Source organism: Talpa occidentalis, unplaced genomic scaffold (genome assembly GCF_014898055.3).
Source record: "Talpa occidentalis isolate TD23 unplaced genomic scaffold, MPIMG_talOcc4v2.1 talOcc4.14, whole genome shotgun sequence".
NCBI lineage: Eukaryota > Metazoa > Chordata > Mammalia > Eulipotyphla > Talpidae > Talpa > Talpa occidentalis.
Window position 1 is genome coordinate 13,492,948 of NW_023601433.1, and position 24,310 is coordinate 13,517,257.

At 39.3% G+C, this 24,310-nt stretch overlaps 1 protein-coding gene across 1 annotated transcript; it reads right to left on the bottom strand.

Annotated features, from left to right (window-relative positions):
* Positions 1-1,054: 1,054 nt before the first annotated feature.
* On the bottom strand, positions 1,055-23,913 carry MCEE (methylmalonyl-CoA epimerase). Its single transcript, XM_037510100.2, has 3 exons — positions 23,816-23,913; positions 14,508-14,845; positions 1,055-5,223 (listed from the first exon to the last, which is right to left on the bottom strand). The coding sequence occupies exons 1-3, from the start codon at positions 23,868-23,870 to the stop codon at positions 5,071-5,073; spliced, it is 546 nt and encodes a 181-aa protein (XP_037365997.1). The 5' UTR covers positions 23,871-23,913; the 3' UTR covers positions 1,055-5,070.
* Between the last annotated feature and the right edge of the window lie 397 nt (positions 23,914-24,310).

Here is a 24,310-nt window from a genome sequence, read left to right on the forward strand (position 1 = left end):
GCACCCTTTTGTTCGTTGCAGCATTATTTCTAATAGCTAAGACATGAAAACCTGTCTACTGATAGATGAATGGAGAAAGAAGGTGTATAGAGAGAAACAGAAGTAGGTAGGTAGGTAGATAGATAGAACAGCATTTGGCTATAAAAAAAGAAGGAACTTGGGCCTCCCTGGTGGTGCAAGGGGTTAAGTCTCAGCACTATGAAGCTATCTGCAGCATGAGTTTGATCCCTGGCTGGGGAGCTGACCCGCATGGGGCAGCAGACCTCTCCTCTCTTGCCAGCTGCCCCCTTAGCAGTGTGTTTTAGTATATCTGCCTTTTCTGCTCCCCACTCCGTCTCTGGTGAATCCTCTCAACATCCCCCCTCAGTCCCCCGGCCCTCCCTCCCCCCACCACTGCCGCACCTCTGGCCTACACTCCAGCTCTTATATGCATAAATGAATAAAATAAATCTTAAAAAAAGAAGAAACTCTTACATTTTTGATAAAATGAATGGACCTTGAGGGCATCATGCTAAGTGAAATAAATCAGACAGCGAAACACTATATGATCTAACTTTTAATATTTTCAAAATATTTTTAAAAGTGTGATCATCACAAAAGAGAGGCAAAAGGAACCTCCAAGATGATGATAAAAATCTCAGAGAAACAGCTGTTGACTGCTGAGCTCAAAAACTGCCTCCAGAAACCTATTGATTAAACATTCAATTAAACAAACCTATTGATCAAGCCAAATCTATTAGACTTACTGCAATGAAAAGAGAAAGTCACCTCGACAGAAGTCTAGTAATATCTCAACAAAGGGGAAACCAGAGGTTACCTATAGGGAATTTAGGGTTTGAACTAGGAGATTTATTTATTTTTCATTTATTAAAAATTTTTTTTTACATCATTGTTCATTTTTAAACAATGTTTGCTTCCCCCCACCCTCTCAGGGGTAGTCCCCATAGTTTCCTTCCCCGCTGCACCCGTGCACCATCACCTCAGTCCCCTGTGCTCCTCCCTCCCTCCCTCTGATCCCTCTCTGGCCTCTTCCCCTGCAGGATGTCTCTGGTTTATAACTGTCTGTTTTTGCTTTGTTGTGTTTTGTACTGTTATTATTTTTTTACACTGATGTCTTGTTTGGTTCCCCTATATTCCTGCTGTAAGTGAAACCATCCGATATTTTTCTTTTTCCTTGAACTAGGAGATTAGGCAACTTTTTCTGAGAGATTGATCAGCCAGTGTGAGTCTTGATTAGTAAATTATTTTAGTTGCTTCAGTTCCAGAGTGTTTCCTGGAGTAAGTAATAAGGTATTTGGCCTGGCCGTGGTAATGCTCAGTACAGGGGTAGGGAAGTATTTTGGTTTTCCATTATCTCAGCTGAGTGTAGAAGACAGCTCAACCCATACTGGAGTAGGTCCAAAGGCTTAAGGAAAGAAGTCATAAAGATGAAAATTATATCATCCATTAAGAAACAACCTAAAGACACCTCAAAAATTGAAATAGGATAAGATGGTTGATGGTTTGGGGTCATATATAGCTAATGAAACAAACACAAATGTAAGTATTTATTCAAGGGAAAAGAAAGCATTTCACAGGGAAGGAAGTCATAGCACACCACACAATTCTGTCTCATAATCATTTGTGGTCATAATAATGGAGCATAATAATGCAAACACCTAATATTGATTTATCTGCCCCAAACTACATTTGGACAGGAAGATGACAATGGACTATATATGTTGAAAGCACACTGGGGTCTGGATTTGGTTTTGTTTTTTACTTCTTTGCAACAAACTTTTTAGACAAATTAATCTTGAGCACATGTCAATGTTTATTAAGGGTTATATTATTGGGAAACAGCTTATATATGCAGCCAGTTTTTAAAAGTCAGCAACTAATTAGGTAAAGAATATAGTTTTATTCCACTTAGCTATAGAAATATGTTTGCATCAGTTCTTAGACAGGAAATTAAAAAAAAGAAAGGAAATCAGGAACCAAAGGAACAGGTGATAAGGAAACATTTTTGTTCCCAGGCAGTCATCCACAGCCTTCTTGCAAATGATTAGAATTTCAGTTAGTAAATTATATTTATTTCCTGTTTTCTACTCTGAGCTTGAATCTCTGATCATCTTCACAGGAGTTTGGAAGGAACTACTTAGTTATACATCTGAAAACAATCTCTTGGTTTAGTCTCTGAAGATTGTCAGTCACACCCACTGTGGTGGCTTTCACCTGTGCACGCAGCAGGGGGCAGCCCTGCTTCCCTTCCCTCCGAGTTCTCAGGATGCACTTTCTGGGTGCTGTGCTCCATGAAAGCAAGGCAGCTTTCCTCTTTAACAACACCCAATTCTTTTGATTTGTAAAAATAAAGAAGAAGACACATCTTTCTTGTTTTTTTATTTGATTATAACCTGATAAACTAGTTATAAGTTGAAAATATTGTAATTTGAAATGCATTTAATACACCTAGCCTACTGAATGCCATAGCCTAACCTAGCCTACCTTAAATCTGCTTGCAACACTTCATTCGCCCACAGTTGGGCAAAATCATCTAACGCTAAGCCTAAAATGCTAAAATGATACTAAAATGCTGAATCTCTCTTGTAATTTCTTGAAGACGGGACTGAAAGTGAAAATGAGTAGATGTTGGGGACCCCTCACTCACATGCACAGCTGAAAAGCTCCCCGGATCTGAAGGCTTCTGAAGACTTGACATGGAGTTTTCGCTGGTTGCTGAGATGCTACCGCGACACTCTGAGGCTGGAGAACAGCCGGTAGGAGGCTCTATGGAGCCGGCTTCTTTCTCCTGCTGGTGCTGTGGCTGACTGGGCGCTGTGGCTCCTGCTGCTGCCCCGCATTGTGAGAGCGTCTTACTACAAGTCACTGGTCCAGGAAAAGGTCAAGTTCAAAGTATGTTTTCTACTGAAATTGTATCACTTTTATATCACCATAAAGTCAAAACATCCTAAGTCAAACCACCATAAATAGGAAACTGTCTGTGGTTGGCATTTAAACAACTAAGATTTGAATTAAAACCAAAAGGCAGTTTTCTGCCTACAGTAAGCATTTAAAAATAAAATACTTGTCCAGCTGGTAAAAGGCACAGAACTAACCGCTATTTTGCTCTAAACTCAACAGGATGGTGCCATCCATGCTCACACCCTGTGGCTGCTGGGAAACCTGTGCGACATAGTAGTTACAGAAACTCCAGAGAAGACTGGAGTTTCTGTAACTGCTAGTTCAACATGGGGATCGGATTGAAGAGGGCACCAAGCCCATAAAAAGCCCTTTGTCCATCTTGATTTTACTACTGCTTCAACAACTCTGAGTCTTACGTTGATATTAATACAGCCACTCCAGGATTCTTCAGGTTATTGTTTGCAAAGTTTATCCTTTTGCATTCTTTTACTCTTCACCTACCAGTATCATTGTATTTGAATTGGGTGTCTTGCAGATACCATATGGTTGATTGGGTCATGTTTTTAATTCAGTCTCCCAAAACCATTTACATTCAATGTAATTATTGGTATGTCAAGATGTAGGTCTTTCATTTTATTATTATTTTTTCCCTGTTTTCCCCTCCCGGTCTTCAGGTTAGTTATTTGGACAATATTTAGTATTTCATTTTGATTCATGTGTATTTCGAGTGTTCTCTGTTTATTTTCAGTGGAATTGTCATATATACATGTAGTTTACCAGTCTATTAGTATCAACATTTATCTTTTCAAGTTGACTACAGATACTTAACCAGCATTTAAGTCCCTTTATTTTCCACCCCAAAACCACCCATATGATACTGGATGTTACACTTGTCTTCCATAATAAGCTCTGTGTATACATACCTACCCATTCACTCAACATTCAGTCTCCATGAACTTAAGATGTTTACCACTTTGCCGTACACTATGTATGCATTCCATACATCTGTATCCTTGATATTTTTTTATTTCTATTACATTTAGAAGTCTGATTAAAAACCAGATATAACTCTATCCTCAAGATCTATATTCCTTTTTGACTCACTCATATGTTATTTTTAAAGTATTTATAGCTAATTTATGAAGTAGTTTTCCCAACTGGCCCGTAAGCTTCTTGGCAATGGGTTTCTACACACTTTGTATATTCCCCTGGGGTTTGTTTTGGTGTTCCAGCACTTGGGTGATAAGCAACTACAAATTCACTGCCCTCTCTATGTCTACCATTAAAAAAAAATATTTTAGGGCCTCCCTGGTGGTGCAAGGGGTTGAGCACAGTACTGTAAAGCTATCCGCAGCCTCTGCAACATGAGTTCAATCCCCAGCCAGTCAGGGAGCTACCCACAGCAGAACTGGCGCAGCAGACCTCTCCTGTCTCGTCCACTGCTCCCCTCAGCAGTGTATTTCAGTCGATCTGCCTGTTAAGTTCCCCACTCTGTCTCTGGTGAATCCTCTCATGCTACAAACCTCTGGCCTGTACCCCAGTTCGTGTATGCATAATCTTTTAAAAAAATATAAATTTTTTTTTAGCTGTCTATACACCTACTAGATCATGCACCAAACTTTCTCCAGAACTTCCTTTTTATACCTAGCACTAGGACTCAAAACAACAGCTTACAAGAAACTTGTGAACATGATCGGTTCCAGATAAGGTCAAAACTTTGATGTAAAATTACTTAAACAGTTTCCTTTGAAAAACTTGGTCCAAAACATCCATAAAAGCAGCTTTGCCCCTAATATGTAACCCAGGACTTCTGTAACTGCTCTGCATCAGGCATTAGTGGTTTGGTGGTAGAATTCCCATCTGTCCTAACTCCTTTGTGAGGGTCTCTCTCTCTCTCTCACACCCTTTCACGCAACATACCATACTCAACTACCCCATTTTAGAACACAAAATATTTATTTCTTATGTGATTTTAATGTTCCTTAATTATTTTATAATCAATATTTTCTCCAAATCAGGAGGAAAAAAAAATCAAAAATATTATTTACATGTTTTAATCTCTTTTTATAATTGAGTTCTTAATTTTCAACTTTTAAATGACAGGAGCAATGAAGTACCTTCTGATTAAGTTTTTTTCAGGCTGATCAACTTATTTCTTGCAAAAATAAATCAAGCTTGCTCCAGTTCCACAAGGACTCCCCCACAGTCCTTAGGATGGAGAAAAATCACTGGTTTCCCATGTGCTCCTATTTTGGCCTCTTCACTTAGACTACGGATCTTCTTTTCTTTCAAATCCATCACAGCAGCATTTATATTATCCACCTTGAGGAAAAAAAATGAGAACATATCTGAGGTCATAAAAATAACAATTTATAGTTATTATAAGTCTCAGAAGAAACTGGGAACTCCTGCAATCTGTTGCATCTCTCCTTGGGCAGAACTGCTTTGAAACAATCATGAAAAATATGCCTAGGGCCTCCCTGGTGGCACAGCAGGTTGAGTGCTGCACTGTCCGCAGCCTCTGCAGCTCGGGTTCAATTCCCGGCCGGTCAGGGAGATACCCACATGGTGTGGCAGACCTCTCCGGCTTCACCCACTGCTCCCCTCAGCAGTGTTTTCGGTCCGTCTGCCTGTTGTACTCCCCGCTCTCTCTCTGGTGAATCCTCTCACCTTCTCACACATCTGGCCTGTACCCCAGTTCTTGTATAAATAAATAAATCTTAAAAAAAAAAAAAGAAAAATATGCCTAATATTCCAGAGAGGAAAAGAAGTTGCTAGGGAGTAATATGATACTTAAGAATTTTTACCATCAGTAAATATTTTCCTTAAGTAACTTAAAATCATAAATACTAAACTTCATAATATTTTCTTCTAGAAGTACTAGTGGTGGTACTACAAAAATTGTTTCATCCTAAGAGTCTTGGAGATGTTAATCATCCTTAGTAGGGAGATGAGGTCTTCCATATAAATGGACTGTAGATTAAAATGAGGTAACAGGTAAGTTTGCAGCACACAGTTATGGCACATAGTAGGTACGAAACAAATATGGATACATCTCTAGTACCCAAACCTCCTGCTTGCCAAATCACTTGGTAGTTTTTGAAAATTTTGAGACTTTTGAGATTAAAACTTCAAATACATGAAAATCACTATTAAACTGTCATCAAAACTAATATCATATATATAAAAACACTTAAGTAGGTGGACAGTGGTAGATGGCAGGAGGCAAAGGAAAGGCTCTGTGGTTCATGTGGTAATAGAATCAGAGATATCAGTATGGACTCATGTGTTCATGAGTGTGCGATACAGACATTAAATGTTCTAATACCAATTCCAGTGTGTGTGTGTGGGTTCTCCCCATGTATCAAGGAATACTCCAAACACTAGCTGGGTGTCCCATAATTCAACTTAGTTTCTGACACTGGGGAGAGTATCAGATGCCAGAAAGGCTCAGTCCACAAGACTGCCCTGCACCTGAGGTGTCTGGCAACTGCAGTCCAGGTTGCTTCCTGTGATTTTGACCAAATGACTATAAATCAGGTTTCCACAATCCCTTCCTTGAGATTTGATTAATTGGCTAAATGGTCAGAGAACTCAGAGAAACATTTTACTTACTAGGTTACCAGTTTATTATAAAAGGATAAAATCAGGAACAGTCAGATGAAAGAGATAAATAGGACAAGGAAGGAGGTAGGGCACAAAGCTTCTGAGCCCTCTGGGCATGTCACTCTCCCTGAATGACTTTCCAAGTGGTCATCAAGCTGGAAGCTCACTGAACTCCAATCTTTTGGGCTTTTATAGACTTCCTTACATAGGTATGATTGATTCACTCATTGGCCACTGGCCATCAATTCCATCTCTAGTCCCACCCCCTCCCCCCACTGAAAGCTGGGGGTGGGGCTGAAAATTCCAACCCTTCAGTCACTTGGTAGGGTCCTCTGGTAACCTCCCATCTTTAGGTTGCCTAGGAAACACCAGTGGTTTTAAGAGCTCTGTGCCAAAAGTGGGGACAAAGGTACAAAAATATTTTTATAATATTTATTAAAATCACAATATCACAGACAACATATGAATTCTACTGGCTCCATATAGAAATATTTATAGATATGTGTATATATGTATACACACTTACATGTCCTTGCCTGTTAACTGAGGTGACCTAGAACAATACCTCCTGAGCAACAAGCACATCCAGAGCCCAGATCATGGGGTCTAACACCATACCCCATGAGAAAGAACCAGGGCTCCTTGGAGAAGTGGCTGGTACTAGCATGGGGCACAGAATGTAGAAGACAAGCATCTTGTAGTAGCAGAAAGTAAGGAAGGGTGGGGGGGAAAAGATGAGGTGTGTTAAAAGGACAGAGGAGCTAACCAGGATCCTATTAGCTAAGTTAGAATAACAAAATAAAGCAGTGCTGGATTATAATCCAATATATAAAATAAATATCTACAAGTCCAAAGTGACATATGATTGAATATATAAATAATTGAATAAATGTTCAAAAAATTAATGGGGGAAGAATATCAAAATCTTTCATGCAGAAAAATTTCAAATACTTTATAGAATTATCAAGGAGATGGATAATAACTTTTCTTTTTTTTTTTTTTTTTTTTTTTTTTAAATATTAAATTTTATTTTTATATTCCCCCATACAATTGCAAACGCCCCATTCTGACCCCAATCCTTCCCCTCCCGCCCCCACCCCCCAAAAAGTGTCTCTGGTTCATAGTTTTTTGTTGATTTTGATTTTCACTTTCTTATATTCATTTTCCTGGTCCCTTATTTAAGTTTTCTAGATTCCTGCTATGAGTGAGACCATCGGATAATAACTTTTCATTCCTTGGGTGTTTGCCTCAGACAGTGACTTCTTCTAAAGACTATAGTATGGAGAATGAGGTAAAAAATATAAGAGAACAACTTCACAGTGGAGAAACCCGCTCAGTTAGGGGATTAAGGTCAACATCAACAGTGGTCAGTCATGCTGACTGTTGGGATGATGTGATGAGAAGGGCACTTTACCTATGTGGTCTTCTCTAGAAGTCATAGTCCTAATCTGATGGTGAGAAAATCATTAGATAACCTCAATTGAGGGACATTATACAAAATAACTGACCAGAAGTCCTTAAAAGTGTCAAGGTCATCAAACCAGTAAAGTCTGAGAAATTGTCACAGGCAAGAGGAGCTCACAAAGACATGATGACCAAATGTATGTGGTGTTCTGGATGGGAACACAAAAAGGATGCTGGGTAAAAATAAAGGAAATTTGAATAAAGTATAGATTTTAGTTAGTAATGTGTTACTACTGGTCATTAATTATGATAAACATACCATACTAGTATAAGATATTAATAGTAATTTTTAAAAGACAATCTAAAGAGATTAACAACCTTTGTAGCTTGGATCCAGATAAAGACACTTGAGAATCAGTTTAAGAAATCTGATTTATGGACTGTGCTTATGACAGTGACAAAAGATTTTTCTTTAATTTTGATTGATATAATAACGTCATTGCGGTTATTTCTTAAGAGATAAAAGGTAAAATGACATGTTGTGAATTACTTTAAAGTAGTTTAACAAAGTAAAAAAGAAAGATTAAGCACATGTGGCAAGACCTTGAAAACTCCTTGATGGGAGTTCATTACATTATTTTTTCCTACTGATGATACCAAACGCAATCATGAAGTTTTTCATAATGCCCTTGATAACCTGTTCTATATGTGATCATGAATATTTTCATTTATCAACATTCTATCCAAATACAAATATCTTTAATTCAGATGGTACATCCCAACTTTCAGTTTATTGCTTCTTCAATATCCCCTAATCCAAGAAATACTTCTAAGACTTACAAAATTATAGTTATTTTTCTGAAAATACCTAATTGACTTTTTACTACCTTCTGTTTCTATTACTATTTCTATCACTAACTTTGGTTTTAAAGATCTTGTACCACATTCCTCCATTTGTTAGAGTGTTGCTATAAAATATGTAATTCTTTAAGAGTGCTCCTAATGTTTTCTTTGGCAGTATAAAAAGAATAAATAAAAGTGTCTTTTAATTTTCTAAATTGAAAGTAGATGCATTATCTACTTTAAGATTATAAGAAATACAAAGCAATTTGATTTGGGAAATTAAGTCTGTCCCCCTAAGTAATAAAAGTAACAGTCAATAATAAACCCGTTTTAAAAATCTGCTTTTATAATCCTTCAAACAATTACAGCTGTGCATCATAGGGCTCTTGAAGATCTTGGATGCCATTAGTGAAAATCTGGACAATTCACTTAAACATCCTACCAGCTTTTTTTTTTTTTTTTTTGAGGCGGGGAGAGGGTGCTCATCTGTTTCTGAGGATTTATGTTGGTTTCCCCCTCTCATTTGTAAATTTAGAGTGAGAGTATCCAATCAAAAATTTTTTACATTGGGCCTCTCTGGTGGTGCAAGGGGTTGAGCACAGCACTGTGAAGCTGTCCACAGCCACTGCAGCATGGGTTCAATCCCTGGCCAGCCAGAGAGCTGACCCGCATGGAGCAGCAGACCTCTCCTGTCTCACCTGCTGGCCCCCTCATCAGTGTATTTCAGTAGATCTCCCTGTTCTGCTCCCACTCTATCTTTGGTGAATCCTGCCCCCACCACTTCTGCACCTCTGACCTGTACTCCAGTTGTTGTATGCATAAATAAATCTTTTAAAAAAATTTTTTTAGATTGTCACAATCAGAATTTTCTTTAGTCCTCAATTGTTTCATTCGAAAATGGGAATACAATCTTGTTTAAAGATAAGGAGTTGGACTAAATAACTATGAAAATATCTTAAAGCATGAGGTTCTCACTGACCGAATTTTATGAACAAGTAATAATGTGTCATTTTTAATGATGCATGGCATCTTGTTTGATGCCACAAATAGACTTTTAATTTTATATAAAATTATAATTGTGTTAATTGAAATTAACACTAAATGGATTCAACCCTCAATCTGACATAAATCCATGAACTTTAAAGTAAAAAGTTGACATGAAATGTTTTCAATTATGTTTTCCTCAAAAACTAAAAATTAAGGAATTTTGAACATCTAACATTGTTCTCAATTTGTGTGGGGTTCAGAGGGCTCCTGTGTATTCTTTGAAATGATTTCAGAAGGATATAATTCCCAAACTTCCACATTTGCTATCTTTGCTGCTCCTGGGTATGTTGAAAGTTTCTTAAATGCGGCTTTCCCCTGCAATTTTCACCAGTTGATAGCAAAACATTAAAAAATAATCAAAACTAAATTTGGTTAATTGACAGTACTCTTAATACCAAGACCATTTGTCCTTTTTCTTCTTTTTTACTATTTGTTTGGTAATAAAATGTACTTTCTTTGATGAAACGATGTTAGCAGTAGATGAGAAGTTAAAAATTCTTTCTTACTTAATAACCTGAAAAGTTAAAAACCTCCTCCTCGAACTGCCCACTTTTTGGTTGTGCTCATGGGAATTGTCATCATCCTATCAAACTCCCACATCTGGGACTCAATGACACACAGACCACTCACAGAGCTTGGCAACTGCCTATGGGTTACCTTAACACCAGCCTGAGAATGGAATTGTTTAAAAAGCTGAATTTTTTCCCTTCCTTTAAAAAAAAAAAAAAAAAAAGATTTATTTATTTATGCATACAAGAACTGGGGTACAGGCCAGAGGTGTGTGGGGTGTGTGTGTGTGTGAGAGGATTCACCAGAGACAGAGTGGGGAACAGAATAGGCGGATTGACTGAAATACACTGCTGAGGGGAGTAGTGGGCAAGATAGGACAGAGATCTGCTGCACAATGTGGGCAGCTCCCTGGCCAGGGATTGAGCTCGTGCTGCAGTGGCTGCGGATAGCTTCACACTGTTGCATCTTATCCCCTTGTGCCACCAGGGAGGTCCTTTTCTCCCTTCTTGACTGAAGAACAGTTATCCTCCAGTATGCAAGAATTTAATTACCTTACTAGCCTTTTACCTTAGAGTTATATAAGTTTTCTTTCATAAGGACTATGCAGCTCAATGAAAAAAGTTGCTGCGTTATCTTTTTTTCTATCTCATTTTTATTTAATTTCCTATTAAAATGTTACTAATTTGCCTTTTGTTTACAAAAATGTTTGGGAGTACAATTTCACACCTAACACTTATACATGTGGATTCACTTGTGTCCACCAAAGCTCCAAGGCCAATACCCTATCCCCTCCCCACCCCACCTCTCCCCACTGGTAACCAGCATAGTTTTCATCAAGTCTGAGGCATTTTTGTTCTGTTTTGCCAGTTTGTTTTCATTGGTTATTTATATTCCACACATGAGAGAAATCACTCAGTAATTGTCTTTCACTTTCTAACCTACTTCGCTTGGCACAATCACCTGACGATCCAGCCTCATTATCCCATAAGGAAGACCCAGCTGAGCACCCACCTGACAGGCACCCAGGTGAGTGAGGCATCTGGGTCACCCAGCCCAGGTGAGCCTTCACATGACTACAACTCCATGACAGATCACAAGCAAGAACTGCTTAGCAGAGCCCTCCCCCAAATTCCTCAACCACAAAATGCTGAGCAAAATCAAAGAACTGTTTAATAGCCTGGAGTTTGGAAATAATGTTGTACATACAATAGTAAGTGAAATGACCAAAGAAATATCTTCTGATTAGTTCTACCACTTTCTGTACCTTTTGGTGGAAGGGTTTCAGACCTACGTTAAATTAGAATCGACTAAGTTATCTGCAGCAAAACAATCATGAAATATTAGCTTCATGCAACAAAAATACATGCTGGGGCCTCCCTGGTGGTGCAAGGGGTTAAGACCCAATCTATGAAGCTATTCTTAGCCTCTGCAGCACGAGTTTGATCCCCGTCCAGGGAGCTATCCACATGGCACAGCAGACCTCTCCTGACTCACCCGCTGCTCCCCTCAGCAGCGTATTTCAGTCAGTCTGCCTGTTCTGTTCCCCGCTCTTTCTCTGGTGAATCCTCTCACCCTCCCCCCACACCTCTGGCCTATACCCCAGTTCTTGTATGCATAAATAAATAAATCTAAAAAAAAGTAGCTTTTTTAAAAAAATACATTCTGTTGAAGAACAGGTGAGGAATTTTGCTCCATCTGGTGGTTCAGGAAACCAAGTCCCCTGCATCTAGTGACAACTTTCCATCTCAAAGACTGCTGTAGTAGACGACACTAATTCTTAAATGTTTCCAGATTACAGCACATCTTTATTCAGAAACGCTAATCTGGCAATACCATTTTTTAAAAAAGTTACCAAGGGTGAAGAGATTGTTTGCCTTCAGTGCCCATTTCTTCTTTTCTTTCTTTTGATTACAACAGAGCCCAAGTTATAGAAGGGCACATACTGCCTGGCCAGACTCCACTTGCAGGCAAATGTAAGAGGCTGGAGTCCAAGCGGTATGATTGGGCATGATGTGTGACTTCTGGATTATCTCTTTAAAGGCACTTGCAGGCTGTTCTCTCTCTGCTTTCCCTCCCTTCTGGCTGATAATGGCAGTGCCTGGCGTAACTGGTAAGTGACGTATTATAGGTAGTGGAGCTGCCCCAGCAGCATTGGGACAGGTCACTTTTAGAATGAGAACAGAAAAATGGAATATCTATCTAGTTAAACCACTTTATTTTTTATGGAGTGCAGGGAATGATGATGATGGGGAGAGGAAGTTGTTATACTAATATAGCAACTGACTAGCCAACAACTTCTCCCATTATCTACCTTCATCTTATAGACATACATTTTCATTTCCCTCTGCTTTTGAATTTGCTGTTATAATCTCTGCTTTTGAATTTGCTGTTAAATTACTGAACTTGCACTATTCTTTGCTTAACTGAACTTCTAACTCACATAGTGGCTTCCTTTGAAGGCGTGGGCTCTCTGATGTGGAACAGTGTAGTGCCAGAGAGGAAAGAGTGGATTCAAAGACAGATGATCCTGCTTCTCAACCTGGGAGGGGTCTTAAACCCTCCAAGTCCAGTGAAATAAAACTCTAGCCAAAATTAACCTCCTGAAAAAGGAATAAAGGTTAAATAGCAAGCCACGTTTAGCTCCATGGCCTAATGTCTTATGGCTTGCCCCCCTCAAATATAAAGCTCAGCTAACACCATGAAGGCAATCTGGTGCCATGGCTAACAGTGCAGATCCTGGAATCAGAACAAATCTGGGTTTGAACACTAGTCTTGCCATGTACACTAAACTTGCCATGGGCGAATTAACTATTCTAAGTCTCAAGGTTCCTCACTTGTGAAAGGGAATTAACAGTACCCTCACAGGGAAACTAGGAATTTAAAGGAAACAGTGCACACTGGTGCTCCATGTGCTGCCAGAGGACTCAATGTTAGTTGCTACAATAACTCCATGTCTTTCCACATGCTATCCCCTCTGCCTGGAATACCTTCCTGGGACATTCACTGTAATTCAGCCTGTGACACCATCCCACCCCTCAGCCTGGCAGGGGTAATCAATATCTTTCTCTTTGTGTGACTGAGCAGACACATTATTGATTCTGCTTATCACAGTACACCGTAATTAGCTAATAGCTGCCCCTCCATGTCACTGCTGAATTTCAAGTACTTATTGTGCATACATTTTAGGATCTCAAATGTTTACAATATGAACTAAATAAATCCTTGCATATATTCTAGAATAAATTCACCTCTCTTCTGGATTGGGAATGAGATCTTGCTATTAATTATGTCATTCCTTCTATCAAATGAATTACCCGAGCAAAACAATTTAAATTGAAATATAACTGGTATCAATTGATATTCCATAAGGCAATTATATGAACACGAACATCTACAGATAAAAGCTCTCTGATGACAATGTTCCTGTCTTACATTTCAGGTTTTCTCCAGAATTATTAGCAAATGCAATTCAGAAGATCTTAAAAACCATAGTAATTGAAAATGCATTGCTTTTATAATAAGGAACAAGATATTACAATTTTAAGGATAGAAAATAATTATAATAGCGTGAATATAGGAAGTCTTACGTTAAAAAGTCCTTTCAGTTGCTTCTCCTCACTGCCTGTAACAGTGAAAGCAGCTGAGACCAAGACCAGGGTGAAGGGTGAAAAGTGTGCTGGCCAACACCCAGCCTTTGCAGGGACTGCTGAATCCGGATTTTGATAAAACGTTATTTTTATTTTTTTGCAGTTTTCTAGAGGGAAAGAGAATATATCTATGGCTTCATCTTTTTTTTTTTTTGATTAAAGATTTATTTATACAAGAACGGGGGTACAAACCAGACGCATGGGAGGATGAGAGGATTCACCAGAAACAGAGACAGACTGACAAAATACACTGCTAAGGGGAGCAGCAGGCGAGACAGGAGAGGTCTGCCGGGCCATGTGGGACCCTCACCAGCTGGGATCGAACCAGCGCTGCAGAGACTGTGGACAGCATCACAGCACGGCTCTCAACCGCCTGCGCCACAAGGGGCGGCCCTATGGCTTCATCTTTGAGTAGGCCCAACACTATCATTCCCCTTACAGAATTTAATCATGGTTTCTGATAACTGCAGCAATACATAGACTTAAAGAATAAAAGACATTTTATAAGAGGGAAATCAAAAACACCATACATAACAGCAAGCAAAGTACCTCGATGCAGACATGATGCATTCCTCCTGCCTTGTTTTTCTGCAGAAAACCTGCAATTGGACTGTCCTTTCCCAGCGGATGCAGCAGCTCCATCTTGGTATTTCCCAGGTTGACAAAAACAACAGACACTCCATGCTCAGGAAGAGGGACCGCGTCACTTACCTGGGCCCCTAGAACATTCTTATAAAATGCCTTGGCTTTGTCCAAGTCTGGCACTGCTATGGCTACATGATTGAGTTGACCCAGGTTCCATATGAGACTTGGTGCTTGATTCAAGGACTGTGAGGTAGAGAAGGCTCTTACTGTTGAAATTGGAATGTGAAGTCTGGAAAAGAGCCCTGAAAAATTGAACAGCCACTGAAACCCTTTTTTTGAGACTTAATGCACTACTAAAATTAATTAAAAAAATAAATAATACATACAAAAATTATTTATGTACTTATTCTTTTTAATTATTGAAATTAAACTGGGGAGATAAATGGAAAAACTTAATTCAAAATTACACACTCTGCTCTGCCCATTTAAATAACTGTCTGGAATTATAAAGCTAATTCTGACCTTCAAATGAATCCAGAAGAATGACATGTTTAATAGTACTTTATATTTACTGATAACACCTAACAGCAGCTGCATTATCTTTAAGAATTACTTATTTGCTGCACTCCACAAAGGCTATAAGTTTGAATGTGAGAGTGAGGTAATGGACATTCAATGATGAGAGCAAGCAACTTTCTTCCCCAACTATGACCAACTTTTTGTTTTCTATTCTACAATAAGTTCAATAAAACCTTAACCACACAGTACTCTTTAATATATATTTTATTTGGTTGTCAACTAAAGGAAACATCTCAAGTTGAGAGAAAAACAAGGATGGATCAAGAGGTACTTAAACTTATGAGGATTTCCTCTGAGACCAGATTTTTTGTTTCTGTTTATAATTATGAAGGACTAGAGATATACTGCTTCTGAATGTAAAAAACAAACAAACAAAAAAAAAAAACCCCAAAAAATAAAAAAACCTTTAATTCAGAAACTGAAGAAGATGGAAATGCGTTCTTCCCGTGTATTATTCTATTTCTCTGTTCCCCCAAATACTGGACTTTAAGAGCCAGATTTTCCCCAGATGAAAATTACATACACACATGAGTTCTAAATATAAACTGACACTATTTAGTAAGATTATGAAATAGCAAACTGAGGAGCACAAGTTGTTAACTTTAATGAAAAATGCTTTAAACAGTACCTAGTATCACAGCTGACATAAAACTCCCTCACCAAAATGTTTGATAACAACAAGGAAATTATTTATTTCGGTTGACACTATTTCCAACCTTGCTTGGAAAGGCATTCTCCTGCTTCAGACCTTCTGCTACCACTCAGCCACACAGGAATGGGCCTTGGGCCTGGATGCTTCCTCACTAAGATGAAGAGCCATGCAGCCTTATAATAAGGCTTGCGTTGGACAGCTTTCCCTGTTTCACACTCAGTGAGTACTCTTTTGTTGTTCCAAAGCACATGATCATTATGGCACCTGCACTGTCATTCTGGCCTCTGTGGGGAGGGAACAGTGTCCTTCCTACTGCGGCACAAGAGGGGTGTATTCAGGCAAACTGCCCCATGCTGGCCACTGGGAGAGGCCCAGTAGCATTCACTACTGAAGGTGATCTTGCTCGTCTCTTCTCTATTGAAAAGCAGCATTCCAGCCTGTGCTTGTGTTCTCACTGTCTCCAATAACAAGATGCAATGGGCAGAAGTGTTTAGGGTCCTCCCCTCAGACTGTAACAATACCCTACTCCCTTGGGATTGACAACTGTACCACCATTTGCTTGATGAAAGGGATCCCTCATAGGTCAGTAGAAGGCAAAATTTTGCCTAAGAGGTCCCTTGCTATGCCCTGGCCTGTACTGTTGATTACCGACACACCCAAAGGTTCTCTTATCACTGGCCTGGTTCTGTGGCCTCACTACATTATCATGAAATGCAAGTTATTCCAACCCAGTATACACACACATAAATGAGTAAGTGAAAGCAAATTTGACAAAAAGAATACCTAATCCTCACTAGGTGTGATATGCTGATATTTTCTATTGTGTTTTATTTTAGTTTCTTAAAAATACCATTACTACCCTCTAAATATCTACCTTGCTGCTTTGTTGTGAAGATTAGACAGTTGGTGTGAAAAATACAATAAGGTACCAGATATTCCTAGTATATACACATTAAGTTTAGCCATTCTTGTTAATGACGTAAGAAGATTGTTTGCTAATGAGTGGCATGCAGAGTTATGTGTGGAGACCAAGAAACTACTTCTTGAGGGTTTGGTGGTAGTGAATTTTTAAAATGCTATCCATCAACAAAATCACTAGTCGAACTCCCCTTCCATTTTCTCCTGCCTATCTGAAACAAGTGCAGTTTGTAATGAAAGCTCAATATAGAAGGCATTTGTATTAAGAATACAAATATAGGAAGGGTCAGTGAACTTTAGAGTAATAGGCAGACTAATAAGTCGTTTGCTCCGTGGAATTTTAAGGGTATGTCCAATATTGAGTTTGGGTATTTCTGAATTCTTTTTCTTTTCTTTTTTTTTTATTTCTGAATTCTTGTTACCAGTGTTATCGCTACAGAAGATGCAGCAGCTGGAGGTTCCTTGATAGCAATGCCCTATTATCAGCAATGGAACATATTTCAGAGGAACAAATTAGAAAAGTCCAAGTTTAGTTTTATATTCTATGTCAATTTGCATTCAGGGACATTGCAAACACTCTGGCACTGAAAAGGAAGCTCAAGCAACTCATGTTATTAGAAGCTTCAACGTAATCTCTGTTACTTTCTTATCACTAGATTCTAAGTAGGAGAGGAAACAGTTTATTAGAATTTCTGGTTCTTTTTCCTTTACTAGAACACAAAACCCACTTTATATGTTAGAAAGATAACAATGTTTGTTTTTATATAATAACGAAATTAAGATTTTGTGGCAATGTGGGTTTATCTTATCTCTAGAAATGTAAAATGCTTTGAGAAAGGAAATGTTATTGGTTTACTTATAAAACTTATTCATAAAATTTTTTTCATTTATAATACTTTTAGTTTGATTTGGTCTCTAAAGTGTAAGTTCTAGACAGAAAAAGATAGAAGTAAACACAGTGATATACTAATGAGATTTCAATAATTCAGCTTCTTTAAAATGAAGGGTAAGAATATAAAAATGTCCAAAAGGCACATAAGATACTCAATATAACTAGTCATTAAGGAAAAACAAATCAAAACCATGAGTTACAATTTCACACTCACCAGTACGGATAGTTTTTTTCCTGGAGAACAGAAAGGGCGGACTTATGGGAAGACACTGCTAAGAGAAGTAGCAGGCAAGACAGGAGAGGTCTGCTGCACCTGTTTATTTTTTAAGCGTTGATGTAGAGAAACTGAACACTGCTGCTAAGAATGTAAACTGGGGCAGCCCCCAAAGAAGTTTAGCGGGCCTTCAAAAATTAAATATAGAATTACCATTTGAAATTCCACTCCTAAACACCCCAAATAATGGAAAAATGGGAATCAGACATAAACTTGAATCGGGAATGTTCAGAACCTGAGGGTGAATGGAGTGCTGTTTCTATCTACACATGGACTCATCTGCTTACATTGGATATGAGGCACTAACCAGTTAAGTACAACATAATTTACCTTGAAAACATTATGCTAAAGTATAGAAGTCAGACACAAGAGGGCAAATATCATATGACTCCACTGACATAAAATATCCAGCATGGGTAAATCCACAGACAGAAAGCAGAATTGTGGTTGCCAGGGCTGGAAGGAGGGTGTCTTGGAACTAGTTACAGGTGATGGTTGCACAACACAGTGAATGTGGTAAATGCTGCTAAGTTGTACATTTTAAAATGGTAATTGTATGTTAAGTGGGTTAACTAGTTAAAAAAAAAAGAAGATGCTCCTAGCAGTAAAAATCTGTGGGTAGAATCCTACAGGCCAGGAAAATTGGGGTAGGGAACATGGAATAAAGGGGTGATATAGATCCCTACAGATAATAAAAGAATTATGTTCCTGAGAAGTTTGTTGTGAACTGGGAAAAAAATCCAACTTTCTCCTTTGACTTCTGTCAATTTTAAAAAATATTTTTATTTCAAATGGTAGGAATTCACAACTCTTTAGTTTTAGGTGTCTCTGCCATTCAGCTCAGAAAGATACAGCAGACTTGTATTACTCTGAACTCCGTAATGGGTAATTTGTGGCTATTCCAATAACGGTTACTTTGCATGAAAAACTATATGTGTGAACAAAATGTATAAGATACTTAAAAACAGGAGTGTTAAAAAAAGAAGCAAGAGTGTAAAGATGAGTAAGTACAGATTTAAGAAACAAATGACCACACATGTCAGGAATCTTAAGTGTAAGTAATAAATATGCTTCCAAATCTGATGTATTATGTGAATTCTAACCTGTCTCTCCTTTACAATTGTCATCATCAAATATTTTTGGGTACCCTAATTAAAAATCACATTGCATTTCTTTGGATTCAGATTGCACTTATTTCACATAGGCTTTCCAAATACCTCCAAATAAGGTTTAATCACATATTCAAGGACATTATGGACACGAAATAGCTAAAGAAATTATATGTTAACTTTGCTAATGAAGTGTTATAAAATTGTGAATGATCACTTGTAATAACATTTTCTTACAGCTTTATTTAGATATAATTTATGTACTATGACATTCACCTATTTAAGGTATACAATTCAGTGTTTTTTAAAATATATTTGCAAAGTTATTCAAACTTCACATAATGTAATTTTAGAATGCACAGTAAGTTTGTTAAGTCTGAACTTTTGCCTTCTTGCTTTGTATAAACAACATACTTAGAAAGTCAATCATGTGAAGAACCTTCAAGCTAGTCTGGCAAGAAGTTCTTAAATTTTCAACATTTAACCAGATGATTTTATACCCCATACACTTATTTTTAACCTGTTTAAAACTATTCTGAGGAATAATTTTATACTTATAATTATAACAAAATAGACCACATTTCTGTTACCCCATCTATATATGACAATGTTATCAAAGTAAATCTCTCTTCACAATCATGTGACTTGGTCACTCTTGCTGTCTAACAGGTTCAATTTCCATTCTCACAACAAACCCTGTCATAAAGCCAATCTTTGGAGCTGGTAGAACGTGTGTGTTTAATCTGATCTATCTAGTTTTCTGAGCTTCTCCTGCTTTTCTTTTTTTTTTTTTTAAAGATTTATTTATTTATTATTTATACAAGCACTGGGTACAGTCAGAAGCGCGGGAGGGTGAGAGAATTCACCAGAGCCAGAGCGGGGAGCAGAGCAGGCAGAAGGATCAAAGTACACTGCTGAGGGGAGCAGCGGGCGGCAGGAGAGGTCTGCGCGCCATGTGGGACCCTCCTCTGATGGCCGGGGAGCAGCCGGGAACGAACCAGCGCTGCAGAGGCCACTGGCAGCTTCGCAACCCAGCGCTCAACCGCTGCGCCACCGGGGAGGCCCCTTCTCCTGCTTTTCAGTGAAGACTTAATGTTCCTTAAATGCGGAGCCATAACACAGAATTACTACATGACCCTGCAATGCCACTTCTAGGTATGTGTCAAAAAAATCTGAAAGCAGGGATTTGAAGAGCTATTTATATAGCTATGCACGTAGCTGCATTATTCACAATAGCCAAAAGGTGGGAACAACTCTATTGTCCAAAGACAAAAGAATAATGAAAATGTGGCATACACAAACAATGGAATATTATTCAACCTCAAAAAAGAATGAAATTCTGACACATGCTACAACATGGATGAACCTTAAAAACAAGTCAGTCAGGGCCTCCCCGGTGGCGCAGTGCTTGAGCACTGGGTTGAGAAGCTGCCCGCAGCCTCTGCAGCGCTGGTTCGATCCCCGGCTGCTCCCCGTCCACCGGAGGAGGGTCCCACATGGCGCGCAGACCACTCCTGGCACCCGCTGCTCCCCTCAGCAGTGTACTTCGGTCCTTCTGCCTGCTCTGCTCCCTGCTCTGGCTCTGATGAATACTCTCACCCTCCCGCGCCTCTGACTGTACCCAGTGCTTGTATAAATAAATAAATAAATCTTAAAAAACAAAAAACAAAAACAAAAAAAGTCAGTCATATAAGGTCAAAACATTAACCTAGAATAGTCAAATTCATCTAGAAAATAGGACAGTGGTTAACAGAGGGTAGGGAGAGGGAATAATGTGGGAGTTATTGTTAAATGGTACAGAGATTCACTTTGGGATAATGAAAGTTCTGGAGATAAAAGGTGGGGATGATTAAATAAAAGTATGAAATGTAGCAGTGCCACTGAACTGGACACCTAAATATGGGTAAAATGGTAACTTTTATGTTCTCCATATTTATCCACAATAAAAGTTGGGTCATTTAAGGTTTAAGCATCAAAAGTGGTAGGATTAATGAAAGCCAAGTTATGAATACACTATTTTGCTTTTATTTTTCCTTTATGCCAATGTTACAAAAGACACATGAATCATTATCAGTATTCATTCTTGCAATAATTTTATAACTTGTCGGAAGTTATAGTCCCTTCCTGTAACAACTATTGAATAAATTTCTAAAAATATACATATACTTATATATTATAGAATAACATATATTTCACCTATATTAAATATATATACATAAAATGCTTTTCCTCTCATTTCAAATTATTACTTATATGCTCACCTTCCGGTTTTATAAGTATCATGTGAGAGGCACTGTGCTGAGAATGTGGGCTCTAGGGCTAGCCTACCCTCGTCTAATCTTGAACTAGCCTAGTTGTGTAACTCTGGCTCACTGCTTACTCTTTCTGTGCCTTTGTTTCCTCCTACTGGAAGATAATATCTTCACGGGATTGCCAAATGAGGTTAAACTGAATAGTACATATAAAGGGCTCAGAAAGTACATAGTAAAGAGTACAAAACATTCCAATCACTGTTGGCAATTTCAGAAAGGTTACAGCAATAACTTATAAATGTAAGCATTTGACTTCTAACACACTGTATATTTTTAAAGGAAAAAGGTGATTGTGTACTTACCCTGTACATGGTACTGCATTTATATTTAAAATCCTTTTAACTAACCAAAAATTGCTTATACTTTGCAATGTTTTTGGACATATAGTGTTGTTGTATTTATTTCTTCATTTCCTCAATTCACAATTTACTACTTTTTATGATAAGGAGACTACTCGCCTTTTCATTCTGGAAAATGTGGAGTGATTTTAGAACACCTTTGGCAGCATTTCAGCATTTAGTGACCACTGGCATCCTGGTGGAATAATGCTGCTGGAAGGTATTGTAAACATGTTCTTTCTACTTTTTGACATAGGAATACGAATTTATAGTTTTTCCAAGTTAAAATTAGTCACCCAAACTGAGACAATTTTTGTTTTAATCTGGGAAGTTCTCTTAATATCATACAGAAGTGGAAAGCACATTTGTAACATCTGCCTGTAAAGAACCTATAAGCTGGTTATTATCCCAAGCAGAGGCCCTAGTCTCTCGGCATTCTCCATACTGCTGGCCTTATCAGTGGAGAACAGAATGTCAAAGCATGGCATCTCTCTATTATGATCTCACCTTCCCAGTAGAAACCTATAGGTTTATTCCACCATAAGTTATAGATCAATACCACTAAGTAATCTTGCCCAAGCAAACTATGAAATCACACAATCTGAAGTGGGAGTACATTGTGTGGTAGTCCCCCTCTATCAGTATTCACAATCATTACATGGAGATAATAGTAATAGCTCAGTGAGAACTATAATTCTTCCAATAACTCTATGGAACAAGGGATATTATTTTCCTTACTTAGAGACAAAGTCACACTAAGTGGCAAAGCTGGGCCTCAAGCCCAGGTCTGTCTGACATTAAAGCTGATGTTGCTAACCCATTATGTTTAACTTACTTGTTCCTCTGAAATTCTTTTCCATTCTTTTGGCTCTTCAATTTTAATATCTTTAGAGTATGTTCTATGGGCAATATCTACTTTCTAAGGGAAGGAGAACAGATAAGCAATGACTTCACTTTTTTTTTTTTTCCCTGCAAAGAGATACCTGCAATGGTATGTGAGCTTAGATGCTGACTTGTAGTTTACCAAGGAATGGAAGGAGGGGCAGGATGGAGTGCTAGTATTAAAAATTGAGTATTGCCTATTAAATAGGGATTTATTTTTATAAAGTGTGTTCAGCCTGTTATATTTTTCCATGTATACATATCAGCTCTTTAAACTGATGAAGAGTTGACACAGCCAAAACTATTACAGTACACTTCTTTGAGTGTCTCATCACTTAGTCCTGGTGACTTGTATTGGTAGATGTACAGGAAACTTGGTGATTACTAAGAAAGACAGTGATCAACAGAAAACTGGCTCAGTTTGAGATGGAACTTCAAAGAATAAGTAGAACTATAAGGTTCAACAGGTGGAACAGAGGCTACTTTCTAGGAGACAAATCTGATATTATTAAAGATTCATCCTCGAACACTTTCTGAAGGTGCTAAGAATATATCGCAAATGTTCTGGAGCAACTATGAAGCATTAACACTTGGTATTTCCTTTCTAATAAGGAATCTCAGATTAAGGGAAACAGTTGTTCTCTGATGAGAGGAAGAAAAGAGAGAAAACTAGATAGACTGGGAGTCAGTAAACGAGTTATTGTCATTGTTGATTTACCTTTTTTTTTTATTTACTTTTTTTTTAAATGAAGCTGGAGAGAACTCAAGGCACCTTTCAAATCCGCTGGCTTTTATCTCCCCTGTGTATGCACATTACAATAAACACATCAAGGAAAAACACCCCTCTGGCATTCCTCACACCACTGACCTTCAAATGTTCCACCACGATACTGGACACGCTTGAAGTTCAGCTCACAGTTTAGGGTACAGGACTTGCCCTGCTCCTTCTGGCCCCCCCAGTCTCTCACACACCAAGTCCCTCTGCGTTCACCCCACTTATTTCTGTCCCGCCCTGACGTCCCCTCGGGCAGGTCCCCCCGCCCCTCTGGGGCCACAAAGGAAAGGGGCGCTGTCAAGTGGACAGCTCTCCCAGGGCAGCTGCGGGGCGCAAATAGTACGTCAGGAAATCCTCTCGCTAACCTGCAGCTCCCGGGGGCGCCGACCTGCGCCTAGAGATGCCGTCAGCGGCCGCAGGGCGCGCCTCTCGGGGTAGCGCGCAGATCCAGGCGCCCTGGCCCCCGCGCGGCCTCGCCCTGCCCCGGCCTCCCGTCCCGCGCGCCCCGCCCCCGGCGCGCCCCGACGGCGCGGGTATTCACCTCCGGCGACCGCAGCCAGCACCGACGCCGCAGCCGCTTTCACCACGCGCGCCATCTTGGAGAGCGCCCGCCTCAAACCCGACGAGAGTCCCAAGGAGCAGGGAGCTCGGCCGGGGGGCGGGGCAACTTGGCGGGGGCGGGGCAAGAGGTCAGGGGCGGGGTTAGAGGCTGGGGGCGGGGACAGGGGCTGGGGGCGGGGTCATACGCAGCTAGTGGGCGTGGCGAGGGCTGCCGCCTTGTGGGCGCTGGGGGCGGCCTGCTCTTCTTTTTCAATACGACGTAGTGAAGCCACCTGCTGCATCTCAAGAAGACGCTTCACGCGAGAACGCGTCAGCCCTTGGGAGTCCCTCAAAAAAGAAAGTTTGGAGAAAGTTCAAAGGCGCTTGGGCTGACCAATGTCTGTTTTTGATTTCCCACCCCGCCCCTCTGCTCAAGCCCAGCCAGTACTCGCGCTGCCATTGGCTCTTGGAGGGGGTGGGTCCGGAACCTTTGCGT